The 15,936-nt window shown below is 41.4% G+C and overlaps 4 protein-coding genes across 4 annotated transcripts; 1 reads left to right on the plus strand and 3 right to left on the minus strand.

The window, feature by feature from the left end:
- The first annotated feature begins 877 nt into the window (after positions 1-877).
- Positions 878-3,403, plus strand: LOC125022595 (endonuclease domain-containing 1 protein-like). Its single transcript, XM_047609375.1, has 2 exons — positions 878-1,239; positions 2,420-3,403. Exons 1-2 carry the CDS (start codon positions 952-954, stop codon positions 3,041-3,043), a joined length of 912 nt encoding a protein of 303 aa, XP_047465331.1. The 5' UTR covers positions 878-951; the 3' UTR covers positions 3,044-3,403.
- Positions 3,404-4,802: 1,399 nt separating this feature from the next.
- On the minus strand, positions 4,803-5,836 carry LOC125022508 (DELTA-sagatoxin-Srs1a-like). The gene is made up of 3 exons (XM_047609206.1): positions 5,664-5,836; positions 5,429-5,557; positions 4,803-5,337 (listed from the first exon to the last, which is right to left on the minus strand). The coding sequence occupies exons 1-3, from the start codon at positions 5,819-5,821 to the stop codon at positions 4,890-4,892; spliced, it is 735 nt and encodes a 244-aa protein (XP_047465162.1). The 5' UTR covers positions 5,822-5,836; the 3' UTR covers positions 4,803-4,889.
- A 240-nt stretch (positions 5,837-6,076) lies between these two features.
- LOC125022510 (DELTA-sagatoxin-Srs1a-like) lies at positions 6,077-7,339 on the minus strand. Its single transcript, XM_047609210.1, has 3 exons — positions 7,174-7,339; positions 6,860-7,013; positions 6,077-6,612 (listed from the first exon to the last, which is right to left on the minus strand). The coding sequence occupies exons 2-3, from the start codon at positions 6,961-6,963 to the stop codon at positions 6,183-6,185; spliced, it is 534 nt and encodes a 177-aa protein (XP_047465166.1). The 5' UTR covers positions 6,964-7,013; positions 7,174-7,339; the 3' UTR covers positions 6,077-6,182.
- Positions 7,340-8,869: 1,530 nt separating this feature from the next.
- LOC125022591 (urokinase-type plasminogen activator-like) lies at positions 8,870-13,946 on the minus strand. Its single transcript, XM_047609371.1, has 11 exons — positions 13,797-13,946; positions 13,635-13,710; positions 13,456-13,560; positions 13,217-13,370; positions 12,897-12,994; positions 12,231-12,266; positions 11,964-12,156; positions 11,737-11,888; positions 11,200-11,340; positions 10,247-10,395; positions 8,870-10,170 (listed from the first exon to the last, which is right to left on the minus strand). Exons 1-11 carry the CDS (start codon positions 13,857-13,859, stop codon positions 9,976-9,978), a joined length of 1,362 nt encoding a protein of 453 aa, XP_047465327.1. The 5' UTR covers positions 13,860-13,946; the 3' UTR covers positions 8,870-9,975.
- Positions 13,947-15,936: the final 1,990 nt, after the last annotated feature.

The following is a 15,936-nucleotide window of genomic DNA, read 5'->3' on the forward strand; positions in this document are numbered from 1 at the left end:
CATGATCTGGTGATGTTTATGTATCCACTCAGTGTCTGTGCTTTCTGTGTCCCCTCAGTGACCTTGTATAACTGATATGTTACTTTGAAGGTAACTCTGTGTTACTAGTTACTAGTGAATTTGGGGGCCAGGTCAACACCTTGTTCTGTTTTTCGTGTTTGTTTTTTTTTTCAGTTGTTCCTGGAGTGTTTTTGTGTGTGTGTATCCTGCATCCTGTCATGAAAGAGTATCATTACTATGGGGTGGGGGGTGGCTGTTCTGGTCTAGGTGGGTGGTACATGTAGTAACATCTGTATGAATGCCAGGTCCAAAAGTTTCCCAGCAGAGCATTGAATTGTCACAAGATGGTCAGTGTTATTTATTTTCCTTTCAGCTGTTTTAATGTTGTGACTGATCGTTGTCGCTGATGCACGTTGTATGAGAGTGAGAACTAGCATTCATAATATTCATTTATGCTGTCTGCACCCATATGATCTGGCTTCTGTTCACGGTTTCTTGACACACTTGTTATTGACTCTATTTAAATTGTATCAAGTTACTTTCATCTTTGCAAGTTACGTTCACCTCTGAAGCGAAGCCCTGAGACTCTCACCAAAGCCCTGATGTCCATGATGGCACAGAACAGAGTCGCACCATTACTCACTCAGTACTAATCCAAATAAGTTTTCTTTGACTAAAGTGGTCCATACTGAAATAGGTAATAGGTAAAAGACAAAGAAACTAAATATGTCAGCAAATCTTCCATTGTGAAATAAACTTGCTAATGTTTCTGAGAAAAGTTACTGAAGTGCAGCTGGCTAATTCAACCGAAACCAGCAGGGCCACTGCTTCTGCTTTCGCACAGAGAACATGTGTTAATGAAAAGGAAACGACACTCAATATATTTCTCAGTATGGGTTATGCATGAGGGCATGATACGGCTCTGAACGCCTCCTCCAGCTCTCAGTCAAAATGTCTCGTCTGTGCTCACGGATCGTCCTGGCCTTCACTGCGGGCTACTGCTGCTGCTGCTGCCTGTGTTCGGCCGACGTCGTTGATTTCTCTGTGTGTCTGCAGTTCTTCTACAACGCTTGGCCTCCTAAAGGTCTGACAGGAACCCCGATCTGCCAGCGTTTTTACAACCAGCATCGCTTCGCCACGCTGTACAGCCGGCAGAGACGCTCGCCGTGGTTCTCGGCCTATGTGTACACGGTCCCTTTAGGAAAGAGGCCGAGGGCTACCTGGAAGTTTGAGCCACAGGTGAGTTTGATTAAAGATTTACAGGATAAAAAACAATGATTCACAACATTTAATATGATGAGGATTGATCTCCGTTTTCAAAGTAGTAGCAGCAAAAAGTAGACAAACGTTTCACAGATTTGTCTACAGTGCAATAAAGCTGCATTTGCTTATCTGTGACACTGTAGAATAAAACGCTGAACTCTTTCTGTAAACGACAGGAAAATGAGGAAGTGAGTTCCAGTAAAGGAGAACTCTTGGCAGTCCGTGAACTGAGCAAAAAAACAAACAAACAAACAAAAAAAAGAAAACAGCTGTTATTTTTAAGATCTGGATTCTGTGTTTCTTTGTTTTACGATTAGTTTTAACTGTTGAGACCCTTCCTGCATTTACATGGAAACTAATGTTTCTTCTAATGATCACAATATAAATGCCTCATGTCACCACCTCAGTCAGAACAGGCTGATCAGAATCAGAGTTTTCCTGAACGATGTAAACACTTGACCTACTGATTTCTCTCTGGTTGGACTAAATCCATTCTTGCTGAGCATGTTTGCTCCACATGGGGGAGCCAGTGTTTAAAAAGATGAACGAAGCTGAAGTCAGTGTGGATAGCAACATTGGCGACATCTTGGACGCCTTCTTCTTCTTCTCCATCAATTCAGAGTTAGGGGCCTTCTACCTTGTTTCTCTTCATTTTCATCTCCTTTTGTTCTTCTCCTCTTTCTTCTGCTTCTTGTCGTTGTTCTTCTCCTCCTTGGTCTATCTTCTTCCTTTTAATCTCTTCAATCTCCTTTTTCTTACTGTTTCTCTGGGCTTGGTGCCCTTGGTGCCCCGGGGTGATGGTCCTTGGGGACCAGGTCCCCTGACCCGACTGTGGGTCCTAACGATGGTTTCACTCATATTTAGGGAATGCCCACATGCATGTGTGGTGTCACCTGCCAGCTCGTGCTGGGTCACATCAAGAATAATTAATTCTATCACTATGTGCCCTCTTTGACTTAGCTCTTCTAATGGGTCACTCTCACCCTCCTGGACCCTCCCATCTCTTCAGAGATCTACACATATAGTTTCAGGGACGTCCACATAATTTTGCCTCGTAGTGTAAAGAAGAATATTTTAACACTTGTTTAAATAATATTTTGAAGAATAAGATGTGTCTGATTTGCAACCGACTTTAAAACTTTCTGTCTCCCTACAGTTAGCTTATCCAGGAGCTGGCGGTAACATGATCCCCTTCCCCCCGGGTCCCTTGGACCAGAATGTGGTGGAAAGCCAGGCTGTAGACCAGGATTACATCAACTCAACCTACTCTCGCGGCCACTTGAACCCCAGCCTCCACCACCGGAGCCACAAGGCCCGCGCTTCTACCTTCACCCTCACCAATGTGGTTCCCCAGAAGCCGGGCTCTAACGACGGGCCCTGGGAGCTACTGGAGCAGACCGTCAACAAGACCATAGCGGCTTACTGTTTGGGAGAGGCTTACATAGTGACAGGCATCATCCCTTATAGGAGCTCTGAGCCCTGGCTCAAGAATCACCGTGTTGCCGTGCCTGAATACATGTGGTCAGCGTATTGCTGCCCAAACTACAACCACAGTCTTCCAGAAGAGCTGAGGGAGGTCTTTCCAACGTACGCGGCCATCGGACGCAACGACCCCAATAGTACCGAAGAGATTGTTCCTATCAGCAAGTCGACTAAGAAGCAGTTCAGAGGATACGATGTGAGACGGATGTCCCTGGAAACGCTGGAGATGTACCTGAAGGACAGGTTCAATACTGTCATCAAGGTGTTTTATGAGCAGTGCAATACATTAGACGGTTAGAAGTAGATAATGTATTTTCAGGCTTGTTTGGGCTTGGCGTTAGTGGCCAGAGTGAAAGAGAATCATTGTGGGGGGCTTTGTCCTGAAGATGGTGGCTGGCCAAGTGTGGACCCCAGATGGTGCCTGAAAAGAAGAGAAAAAGGGGGGAGAAAGGAGTAGAGGATGAAGGAAGAGGAACTGGGTAAAACTAAAATGAACTTTTCTTGACAAACAACCACTACAGAAACGATTCATGACCTGCAACCACTGTGGTTTCACCTTGGTTGCAGATCCACTCACAGAAGCACAGGATAATGTCCATGTCCATAAATGTTAAGTTTTCACCTGCTTGATCTTATTAAACTTAAGTTTGGAAAGAAACGGAAAGACCACGTGATTTTCCTGATCAAACATTTCTTATTCTGAGTCACTCTTCCACTTCCCTGCGCCTTCCTCTTTATGGTTTGTTGGTCTCAAAAAGGTGTCACTGCGGTCGAGACTTCCTCAAAAGAAATGGGATGTTCTGGATAAAAAAAAGCCAGTTGCAGGAATTGGCTCTGAAACTCATGAACTCTACACAAAACACAAAACCTTCATGTTTATGCAAGGTTAAATTTTGGCTCTACGGGAACAAGCTCAGTGAAAGGACTTATGATACCAGGCTGAATGTTAGCAGGCTCTATGGGAACATGCTCTGATAGAGACTTATGAGCGTGCATTGGCGTGTCTAAGATTTTGTCATTGTTTGCTAATCTCAGCCAAAAACAGTCAGAAGTCTTTATATGTCACACACTATATGATTTTACAAAACAACTGACATAAACTGGAACAAACGTTGTTCAGCTTCTAATAATGGATAAAAAAAAATAATCCAAGTTTAATTGATCCATAAACAGTTTGTTGTACTTGCCTTTTTAAAAAAAAAATGTATTTAACAAAACAAACACAAACCAACATCGGAATGTGATGTTTGTGTCCGCATCACGCTACCTCCACCATTATTGTTGACAGTATGCATCCATCGGCCATAACATTATGACAGTAAAGTAGACGGATTATCACTGATTTCGGGTGCAGACAGATTTGATGATGAAGTTAGAACGGAAGATAGGACAGAAGGAAGGATCCCTGAGGTATAATGTACAAAAACAATCTTATGTCATCTAAAAAGGTCACAGGCGTTAAGTTTCCTGAAAAATGATTTACTGTCAGCATGAAAAGTAGTTTAATACTCATAAATCATATCAGAATTGTTCCACCTTTTTTATAATTATATATATATATATATATATATATATATATATATATATATATATATATAATATAATATATATATATACACATTAATATATACATATATATAATATATATATATATATATATATAATATATATATATATATATATATATATATATATATATATATATATATATATATATATATATATATATATATATATATAAATCATAAAAATTAAAAATGCACATCAGCCTAGCTGTGCATATCCCTGAGCTACTACTCTCAGTCTTATAAGCTTTGGACAGAGGGATATTTATTTAAAATATTATCTTGTACATGGATCTCTTTCGGTCTTTAATTACCACTTTTATTAAAAAATAGTAAGATATTAAAAAGCGAAGAGCTACGACTGCTGTTATATTCTTATTTTTAAACCCTCTACTTTGTGTAAACTGAAGCGGGCAGTGAACCAATTTAATTCATGACTCATGTGAACACAACTTGCTCCGCAAGTTTCTAATGATTACTCCACTGACACCGTTTGTCTCATAGGTTTATTTATTGACTGAACAGACAGTAGATACTAAAGACTAGATACATCAGTAAGATCATTCAGTCAAAGGTCACTCAGTGTTGCTGTTGTCCAATGGGACAGAAGAGCTTGTCCCACACCTCCACCTTCAGGATGGCTCTGCCCAGCGGAGACATGGTGGCCTTGATGTCCAGGACATTGCCCTCGAAGGTGAGCCCGCTGCCGTTGGCCTCCTGACGGACGAAGCCCTCCTCTTTATTGTAGTACATCTCCTTGTACAGGCTCTCGTTGACCGCCTTGCCCTGGCTGAAGATGCCAATGGCCAACCAGTTCTTGTACAAGTTGCAGTCGTAGGGCACGGAGAACATGATGGCGAGTGTCTCCTTGGCGCAGTTGCTTTGTCTCTCGAAGAGGTCATAGGTCAGTACGCCGACTGCCCCTGTGGCCTTAGCGCTGGTCTTGCTGAAGTTGCACACTTCGGTCTTGAGTGGGCGGATGGTGGGTTGGGGAGGGCTGTGGACGTTCCCGCTCTCCAGGTAAACCCTGTTTTACATCAAGGAGAAAGATTAAGGAGCAGTCTATGACACTAGGGTTAGAATCAGGGTTAGGGTTAGGGTGCACTTGTTTTTCTTACTTGGGATCAATCAGGCAGTAGTTGTTGGTGAGGTTTGTGATCTCGATGGTCACATTTCTTCTGCTCTTGAGGTTGGCAGCCACGACCTCCGCTGATTCACCCATAGTTGCTCGTAAAGGCTGTGACAAACTACAGATCGGATGGAGGGCTTAATCAGGACATAAACTGCTTCTTCACATATATTTTTTTTTACAATAAAAAGAAGTTAAATCAAAAAGAGATGAGTTCAGCTTACCTGTCCGGATCACAGGTGCGTTTCTCCCTCTTGCAAAGCCCGACTGAGACTTCAGGTAAGTCTTGTTGGGGAACAGGACGCGCCCAAATCCGTTTCCACCCACAGCAAACGTCTCCTCCCCGTTGACCCTTCCTCCCGTCTAACGCCCAGTGTCTCATCTTTGATTCAGGTATGTCACATAGATGTGATGACACAAGGTGTAACCGTCAAAACCACCTCAACCGCAGCTTTGCTTGTCTTCACACTGGTTTGTTGAGTTTCTCATGTTATTGTTTCATGCATGGCTGTTTACTTATGCGCCACACCTTTTTATTTGTCTGTCTGCTTGAGGAGACCAACGCACAAAATCTGTGCAGCCTGACTCCCTCTGATTGTGTAAATCGTTTGCAAAAAGAAAAATCAAAGACAAGAAGTTGATTTGTTTGTTTTATTTTTTATTCATTTAAAGCACTCATACAAAAGAATGATGAGGACATTTTCAACATTTTGATGCATTTGAACATTGCACTCTGAACACGTTCATCTGCCCATCCTGTCATACACCTCCAGCTTAATCATGGCCCGGCCCTCGTCCGACATGCACGCCCTCACGTCCACCGCCCTCCCCTTGTACACCACGCCTGAGCCATCTGCCTCGTGGCGCACGAAGTTGGTGAAATCCTTGCCCTTGTACATTAAGTCGTATAGCTTGTCGTCGCAGGCCCGCGTCTTCTCGAAGATTCCCACGCCGAGCCAGTTCTTGTAGAAGTTGTAGTCGAAGGGCACGGAGAACATGATGGCGATCAGCTCGTTGCAGTGGCGTTGCCGCATGTCGAACAGCTCGTAGGTCAGGACGCCCACGGCGCCCGTCGCCGTGTTGTCATCCTTGGTGAAGGAGCAGACCTCGGTCTTGGTGGTCCGTACGGTGGGCTGCGGGGGGCTGAAGGGGAAGCCGCTTTCCATGTGAATCCTGAACGGGCGAAAGGACGCATGGAAAAGTTCAAATCAAAACACAAGCACCGAACTAACATTATTCCAAGCACGGTATCAGGCTGTTGAAACTGATGCTGCTCAAGTTGATGTAAAGTTAATAAAACTACATCAGCTTAAGATGGAAAAATCCCCACAAAAGAAGACAAATAACAATTAGGAGCCCTTAGTCTTCTCTAAGCTAAACGCAAAGCTTTAGAGAGTTAACTGAGAATGGCAGCTCTTACTTGGGGTTGATGAGACAGAAAACGGAGCTGACATTGGTGATCTCTATGGTGCAGTTGCGGTTGGTGGTGAGGGTGACGGAGTGGGACTCTGCAGTCTCAGGCATGATGACAGCGGCTTGACTTTGACCACAAGATGGAGGTTGAGAACAGGAACCTGCAGCCGTCAGGTAGAACAAATCATGATAAGTGACACATTCAGACTCAAACAAAGACGTCCAGCAGCCTCAATGACACACTTTCATCCACTAAAATCACCACTTTACACACAGAGCTCCGGCTTTACTGCAGAAATATGTCAAAATAAGAGCACTTACTTGACTTTATGTCACGCACAGGATGGCGGAGGGTTCTCTGAAAACGGGTCGAGTTCAGTTTGGAGACGAGAGCGAAGCCACGCCCTCTCAGACACACCTACACCTGATTTACAGGGGTAGGTGTGACCCTGTGTTCAGAGCAGCACAGGTGATGTGTACACTCTGAGAACACAGTTGTTGTTTTCTCTGATAGAAGCGATAAGATAGATGACAGAAATAATTACCAAGATGTTTGGCCTGTCAGTGTTTGACAGGTGAATTTACTTGAAAATCTGGAGAGAGTAAAAGCGTAACGAGTTGCTCTCAATCATGATGGACCCAGTCGTGACTCATTTTGGATGAAGCTTAAACCGGTTTATCTGAAAGGATGAATTGCGCCAGCCCCTCGTAAATTCAGTTCTTCACGTACACTGTTTTCTCTGGATAAACGGTGTTGTCATAGTTGACATTGTCATGAACAACACACCTTGTCCTTAACGTCTGGATGTTTGAACTATGTGCAGCCTGTCCCGGCATGTGAAAAGTCACTGGCTCAGTCCTTCTAATGTCCTCAATCCGAGGGGACAAAAGACAAAAACAACTGCAGAGACGTGAAGTGACAGCTTCACGTCTCTGCAACATGACACAATATGTGCAACATGACACAATATGAGGAAAAACTACAAAAAAGACACAAGAGCACACAAGACACAAGATGTTTCTTATTCCCCTACAATCAATTTTTTTATTTTATTTTTATTTGATGCACTTCACAGGTTTTTAAATTACTGACAAAATGGTTGAGATGTCACTTAATGGTTAACGTACGTAATTTCATACAAATAGCACAAATATAGAAAAAAAAATCTAAAATAAATAAATAAATAAAAAGCCCATTTATAAAGAAATAAAAACCAATAAATATCCACTGATACACTTTATTTCAACATTAATAAGGAAACATTTTCAACATTAACTCTTATGATATGCGACAAAGCATTTCAGGAAAGCCCTCCCATCTCAGAGACCAAGTGTCCCGAGCTGTCGTAGCAGACATCTGGTTGTAGTTTGGGTTGTGAGGGTCTTGGGGTGTGGCCTTTCTTCTTCTGTGGTGGTGGTGGAGAGCTCAGGGGGCTGATGCACTTGGTCTCTGTTGAAGGATGTGGCTACCTCCTTGATACAGCACCAAGTCATGGATGATGCCAGATGAAGCTGCTCGACTGAACAATTTGAAAAACAACCACAAAAATGAAAAGAAGCAAAATAAGTACAAACAGAAGCAAAATTGACGCGGCATGACATAAGATACCAGTAGAAACCAATCAAAACACATGGTGATAAATGAAAAAGGATAAATGACCAAAGATTAAAAACAGAAGCAGAATGTGAACTATAAAAAACTACAATATACAGGAACAAAACGTCTAGAAAGAGACAGAAAATGAGTGTGACACAAAATATGAAGAAAAATGACAAAGAAGAAACACAGATGTATGACAAAGACAAATAAGTTGTGCGTTAGTGAAGCAAAGCAACCTTTAAAACAAAATGAAAGACGAAAAGGGGACCCAAGACAACAGTTTGACTCACTGGTGTACCCAATGGACTGGCAAGTAAGTGTTCTTGGTGTGTCAGCTGCTGCTCTTTTATTTTCTTCACTGTGGCGCCATCTTGTGGTCAGAACAACGACTGACAAAGGACACACACATCAAGGAAGTCATGACAAAACCCATCCTTTTATTAGGATCAACAACGGATTACAAAACCTTTATGTACATTTTGTACACCGTACAATGCCTCCTATTAGACAATCGTTCAAACAGTTCAGAAGCCTTGAATACAAAATAGTTTAGAGAGATTACCGCTCCCCGATATAAAACAATAAATGTAGTACAGTACATAAATAACACAACACAAACATCCTGACTGACAGTAAATCAGCAGAAGACAAAAATATGACCAGAAGACAACAAAAAAAACGTGCAAATATCATATACAAAAATATAAAAACAAGTCTGGCAATAATACAGCAAGAGTCAAATGTTACATCTGTTGCTTTAATCAGCAGTTTGAGCTAACTAGCTAACAAGCTAACTAGCTAATGTGGACCTCATAAAGACAATGTCAGTTACATTCAGCAGATTTCCTAATACCTTTACTTAATTAAGATAAACTTAACCTTTGAATCAAATAAATTAAGTTTAAGTTTTAAGTTTAAATTAAGTTTGGTAGCCTGTTTAAAAATGTTAAAATATCAATGTTATTGTTATGCATAGCTAACAGTTCATCAACCTTATTAATGTTAAGTAAACATTTATTTAATTTATTTCACCTGGCTATTCTACTAAGACTTTAAATCCCAGACTTGTATGTGCCTGTTTCAGCTATTTAACAATTAAGTAGAGCTCAATCAGTAGACTATAGTATTTAGTGTTATTTTTGGCAAACCGCTTAAGATAACTGTTTAGCTAGCCTTTTGAATCCTTTATCCATTAAGTTTAGCTAGCATTATTGAGTTGTTTACCAAACCTTTAACCAGCTAACCATTTCATCCTCTACTTTCAGCAGGCTGTTTCACTATTTCCACCACTACCTGACACGTTTAGCTACCTTTTAGCATCCAGTTGTGCTTCCAGTCATTATAGTTACAGCTGGAACTGTTAATACGTTGAAGTTGAGCTAAACTTTCTGCATATGGATGTTAGTCAAGAATAAACTTTAATGTTTAATTCATCCTGCAGAATTTGCCTACCTATTTATTCCTTTAAACTAACAATTTTCCATTGTTTTTTGCCGACCTTTGCCTTTAAGCTAAAAAATTTGTCATTTCTGAGGAAACATGTTTCCAGCAGTGATGGCGGCCAGCCCCGTCTTCTGTTCAATCCACTTGTTGTAATTGGTCACTTTGGTGTAAACGCCTGGTCTGAACTCCTTCGCGCAGCCGTCGCCCCAGCTGATGACCCCAAACAAGAAGAACTTGCCATCGAACCCACACACCAGAGGCCCTCCTGAGTCGCCCTGTTGAAAAACAGCATTAGAAGTAATCGACGCTCGACCTGTTGAGGCAGAGTCGAGTCCGGACATGTACAAATACCTCGCAGGCGTCCTGGCTCCAATCGGCACGACCGGCACAAAGCATGTTGTCAGTGATCAAATCTCCATAATAATCTGAACGTCGACACACGTCGTCCGCCAAGAGGTTCACCTGGGCCTGTCGGAGATACTGAGACCTATACCACAAACCTGCAGAGGAGAAAAATGCCAACATAACATATTTTAGACAAGTTCATTCTTGACTCAGTGATTTACATGTGTCAGATGCATAAAAGGCTTGATGCTGTGAAATGAAATAGCACATAGCCATTTGAAAATAAAGGATTAAATGGTTAACAGTTTGTTTAACGTTCTGTGTAGATAGTAGGTAATGAATCTGACACAATAATGCTAGCATGAAATAAATAAATATCTGGCTGAATAGTTAGCTTAAGTTTCAAAATGAATCAGTGGGTTGGTAAACCGTCACCTACACATAATTGTGGTACTGATATTTTAATATTTTTACTTTTAAACAGGTAATGCTAGATCAACTTAATGGATAAATGGTTGCAATAGTTAACTTATGTTAAGTTATGTGAAGTGTTTTGCTAAAAGTAACACTAAAAAGTTATTGATAAATGGGATAAATGTTTGAAAGACAGCTAGCTTAAGTTAAATAGGTTAAGTGAAAAGTAATAAATATTTTGACGAAAGCACCAGATAAATTGTAATAGGTGATCGGTTTAAATGTTAATTAAGTATTTAACTTTATATTTAGTATAAATGGCTAACTGAAAGTAGAGTAAGCTAAAAGTGCTAGTGCAGTATGTGGACATCCCCACAAACTGTCATTTTTCCTGGTGTCAGTAATACGTTAACATGTTTTATATTTTAAATACATGTTATTTTGGGGCAGTTTTAATGAAGACTTGTTTTCGGCCCTTTGATATTCATGTTTCACATACGAAACTGCACTACTTCAGAATCAAAATATTACTAAGATGACTTTACTGTGTTTCTCTTTCCCGTATCCACAGATCTCACAGCTGACACCGGGCCGGAGGCTCTGCTGAGGCGGTGGCAGGCAGACCGTCTTCACCAAGTTGCTCTCCTTGGCACATTTTCCATGTTTGGCCCTCAGCTTCAGGAGAGCTGCAGGACAGTTGACAAACATCACTGCTTTAATTGGATTTTTAATTTGATTAGGGGTCGGTAATGAAGTATCTAAGCTGCAAAACCAAATTCAAGAAAGTCCTTATGTTGGGCTGGTGAATAAATATCTCAGGACTCTTCTTGAATGCAAAATGTTTATCTGCCTCTTTTAAATCGTGAGGCAGTTTATTTGGAACTGAAGCTGGATTTTCACCTTTTATTACCTTTCTTTATAGTCCATTTTCCATGCAAATATTCAGTTTGATTGTTTCACTTAAACTAAGCCAAATGATTGAGTTTCAAACATATTTATCTGTCTTGGTTTTGCTTAGCGAGCTAATTTCACCAGTTAACATGACTTTCTGGGAAGGGATGCTTCCACGAACGTGTTCTCACCAATATCATTGTTGTAGTTGCCTTCACTGTCGTCAAACTCCTCATGGATGAAGATTTCTTCAACTCCGAACCTTTGCTCCACATTCGGGTCGCTCTCATTCAGGGCGTTTTTCCCCAAAGTGACGGAGAAGTGTCCGGGTTTGCTTCGAGAGCTGCAACACAAATTCTCGGAATCAGTTCATGTCTAAACACCTGCTGCGGTTTCAGTAAGTGATCTCACCCCGTACCCATCATGGAAGCAGTGGGCGGCTGTGAGGACCCAGCAGCCGGAGATTAGGCTACCCCCGCACAGGAAAACCGTGTGGCCGGATTTGCTACGCCAAAATATGGCGGCCATCCACGGGTGGGATTCCACAGTGGCAACTGTTCCTCCCACGATCTTGGTCTGCTTTCTTCTGGAGCGCTGGCCGCATGTCAGCTCTGAAAGACGAATCTAAGGTCAAAGCTCAGGCTGGGAAAAAACATGAGAGCAGGAAGCGATGGTGAGGACTCACCTGTTGGTGGCTCAGATGGTGCAGGTGTAGTTGTAACTGAAAGATCAGAAATTAATGTGATTAAATCCAGTGACGGATTAGATTCTCTTGAAACATTTAACCCCTGAAAGCATTTTTTTCATTTTATTTCCACCTGAAAACGTACACAGAAACTGTGAGGACAACAGGAAGAATTATAGATTTTTTTTTAACTGTAAGAAATAACTTGTTTGTCTATTATTCAGCGTTTTTGTGTTTTTTATTTTATTGTTTTTACACCTTATAATGTGAAATGGGTACAGGACTCTACAGTACTCAGGGGTGTCGTACATTTTTCAGGCCAAGGACCTCAAACTGATGGAGAGATTAAGTAGGTAGTACCCCATACCTACTATATGTGTTCTATATTAAACTAGTGCTATTCAGAAATATACATTATTATTATTTCCATTTTGAATTCAGTAGTAAGCAGGTTCAAGGTTGAAGGTCTAGGTTTATTTCGATATTGGTTGAACCACACCTCATAATGAAATCTAGACGGAAATTTTTTGTTACGATTTCAAAACAATACGTCTGAATGTCTAAATCGATCACACGAACCTGTTCTAACATCTGACACGCAACAAACGCTGCATCCGTTTTAATCACAGTTAGTTAGTAGTTAGTAGTTAGGGATATGACACTCACTCAGCTCCACGTCACAGCGGGGAATATCACAGTACTCCTGCACCAGCTCCTGATTTTTCCTAACGTAACACCACGGGCGGCGTCTGTAGTAAAGGTTTCTGAAAGAAGAATAACAAGGCATCCATCAAACTGTACAACGCTCCACCGCACAGAGGTTGAAGTAAAAGCAATGTAAACACATTGTAGGGAATGCGGACACGCCTCGTTTCATGCCACAGTTTAATCAATTTGTGTTACTATGCCAGCAGCATGAGTCAAATCTGATAAAGTCACACACCAGTAATCACTCAGCCAGTGTGTGGGTGCAGATCAAAACCTACCTGCAGTAGTTGTGCCACCCTGAGTGGAGATCAGACGACAGGTACCGACTCCTGGCGTCTGAATCCCACGGCTCACATGTTTTTCCACTGTGCGATTTGGACACGGTGCCTCTGTAGTACAACCCGGCGCCCTCGTAACAGCTCTCACCGAGTGCTAAACCAAAGGCAAGAAGAGGACGCTTAAAAACACTGAAGACGTGAATGGAGTTTGGTGGGGAGGGGGACGTTCTGCTCCTCACCTGTTTCACAGTGGGTCCCTTCAAAGCCGCGAAGGCACAAACAAAACATGTGTTCACCGGTCAACAGGGACGGGATAGATGTTCCTCCGTTGAGACAGGTGTCATCTAGAACGGAAAATGATGCACTTAAAGCTCAGCGGGCAGAAACAAAGAGCTTCAGTCAGTGTGGAGATTCTCACCTGCAATTTTAAAGGAGAAGGAGTACGAAGAGGATGAGGAGGAATGCCTCTGCCGTCTTTTATGTCTCAACAAACCCTGAAAGCATAAAAAAGTGAGATGAAGTCTCATGAAGGTTAGTAAATGCAAAAAACAAAACGTATGTGCAGATAAAGCACCCTTACTGCATCGGCTGCAAGAGCTGCCAGCGTGAACAAAAGGACTCCAAAGCTTCTCTTAGTAATCATGTTGCTTCACTCGAATCCAAACACGACAGGAGTGTTGCTGCAGAGTGCTGAATGATTGCCTCCTCTGGGATTCCTTTTGTTTAGTCTGATGTGAGGCGGAGTCCTGATCGTCTGACAGCTGTTTGGCAGCTGCCTTCCTGCTGGATTTCTTATGAAGACACATCCGAGGTCAAGTGCATGAGTCACAGTTGTAATCATAAATTTCCAGGGAATTGGAGAACTTCCTCTGGACACTGGTCCGATTTGTCTTCAGCTAATTGTTCTGGATTAACACCGGGTCTGTCGTGAATGTTTAGAGATAGATTCTGGGGTGAAACAATTTCCATTAAAATCAGTAACAAAATAAATCCAATAAACACGGTTCATCATATAAACATCATCAACCTGGAGAATGCCAGTGTCCACGCCCCGAGACGCCTCAGCATCATCCGTTGAGTAACTGATGTGACGGGGTGGGCTAAAAATGACCACAGAGGAAAACAATGGTTTCAGATTTTTTAATGGGTGTGACCTTCTCGTCAGGGCACAGTCATTGAATACACATTTTTGTCTTTTATGACCCAGTGACCCAGTGACCCAATTTCATTTTGATCCAAATAATATAAACTCTTCTTTTTTAAATGAAAGGAATTTACACTTTACTGTCAAAGGTTAAAACAAAGATATATGTTTGTGATAATATGATCGTATAATTCACTCTTTAAGTCAGTATTTGGTAGACAGGTATAAATCCACTAAACTTTATAAACAATAGAAACATTTTTTTTTATTTTATTTTCTTTGCAACCCCCTTAAGCTCTGTCAGGTGACTGGAGATAAACCACGTCTTTAGAGATTTTCAGTTTGTTTCAAGTCATTGACTCACCGGAAACTAAATAACACTTCTTACAAGTCATAGTTCTCCTCCCGACTGAATCAGATTATCCTACGGGATTTCCCCTGCGTCATGCTGCATTCATTTTACCCTCTACCTACTACCAGCCGACCAGGGCCTACTGCAAAACATCATGATGCTGCCTCCGCCGTGCTTCACACTGGGGATGAGGTGGAGTGTTTGAAGCCCAAACAAAGCATCTGGTCCAGTCAAAAAACTCAAAATACACAAATATAAACCAAATAACCTTCTTTTGGGTGACTTTGAAGTCTCCTGTGTGTTTATGGAAGCATTTTAGCAGAGATAAAAAAAAAAACAAAATAAATGAAATTGCCACTCCCACTCCCACCATAAAGCTTTGACTGATGATGAACACCTAGTAGAAATCTGTTTTCAGTTTGATGTTTGACCTGATTTCTTTCTTTCTTTCTTTTCTGTTTTTGTTTTTTTTTTTTTTTAATTTCTTGTGAAAAAAAGAGCAAAATTATCTTGACTATGATTTCCATGTGGATGTGCAGTTGTATGCCCATGGTATGGTAATTTTCCACCGCCCTGACCCATATTCAAACTTCCTGTCTCCTCTTGAACACACACCAAAAAAACACTTTGCATGTTCTTTGCAAAACAATCCATTGTTTACTCCAACACATTCCAATGTATTTTTAGGAAGTGAGGAAATCAATGTTGTATATGAGTTTAAATATTTAGGTTATGTTATGACTCCACTTTCTCGTTCGGAGAATTCCATCTTTACAACTTTAAACAAATGCGGTGGTCCTTATCTGAGAGTGCCGCTCTGATGTTTTTACATTCTGTGATACTTTCACATTTGAGCTACTGCTTTACTAGCTGGTCTATGACAGGCTCTTCAATACTAAAACCAGTCGAACAACTCTGTATAAAAAAAAGCATTGAAAATTCAGAAAGAAAAAAAAAACAACCTTAAACTTATCACCACTGCAATATCTTAACTTAATAACCTTTCTGCTCTGTGAACCAGAGCTGTCACGAATGGGAACTGTGTGGTTTCATTTAGAAGAACCTTGTTCGGTCAGAATGTGCTGTCTTACAAAGGAGGTTTGGTGTGGAACAGACTACATCCTTCTATAAGGGAAAGCTCCAGCCTTGCCACCTTTAAGGGTCACCTGAAGCCATGGCTTAGACTTAACCAGATATGTGATCATGTATAAAAGCACAGTATGC

The sequence above is a fragment of the Mugil cephalus genome, chromosome 16, assembly GCF_022458985.1.
Source record: "Mugil cephalus isolate CIBA_MC_2020 chromosome 16, CIBA_Mcephalus_1.1, whole genome shotgun sequence".
NCBI classification, from domain to species: domain Eukaryota; kingdom Metazoa; phylum Chordata; class Actinopteri; order Mugiliformes; family Mugilidae; genus Mugil; species Mugil cephalus.

Bases quoted from the DNA above. Each gene is read 5' to 3' on its own strand.
- LOC125022595 (XM_047609375.1), top strand. From the start codon at position 952: ATGTCTCGTCTGTGCTCACGGATCGTCCTGGCCTTCACTGCGGGCTAC. The intron at 1,240-2,419 runs GTGAGTTTGATT...GTCTCCCTACAG, and splicing joins CCTGGAAGTTTGAGCCACAG to TTAGCTTATCCAGGAGCTGG.
- LOC125022591 (XM_047609371.1), bottom strand. From the start codon at position 13,859: ATGATTACTAAGAGAAGCTTTGGAGTCCTTTTGTTCACGCTGGCAGCT. The intron at 13,711-13,796 runs GTAAGGGTGCTT...TTATGCTTTCAG, and splicing joins CAGCTCTTGCAGCCGATGCA to GGTTTGTTGAGACATAAAAG. The intron at 12,995-13,216 runs GTAGGTTTTGAT...TTCTTCTTTCAG, and splicing joins GGGTGGCACAACTACTGCAG to AAACCTTTACTACAGACGCC.
- LOC125022508 (XM_047609206.1), bottom strand. From the start codon at position 5,821: ATGAGACACTGGGCGTTAGACGGGAGGAAGGGTCAACGGGGAGGAGAC. The intron at 5,558-5,663 runs GTAAGCTGAACT...TCCGATCTGTAG, and splicing joins CGCACCTGTGATCCGGACAG to TTTGTCACAGCCTTTACGAG. The intron at 5,338-5,428 runs GTAAGAAAAACA...GATGTAAAACAG, and splicing joins TACTGCCTGATTGATCCCAA to GGTTTACCTGGAGAGCGGGA.
- LOC125022510 (XM_047609210.1), bottom strand. From the start codon at position 6,963: ATGCCTGAGACTGCAGAGTCCCACTCCGTCACCCTCACCACCAACCGC. The intron at 6,613-6,859 runs GTAAGAGCTGCC...TCGCCCGTTCAG, and splicing joins TTCTGTCTCATCAACCCCAA to GATTCACATGGAAAGCGGCT.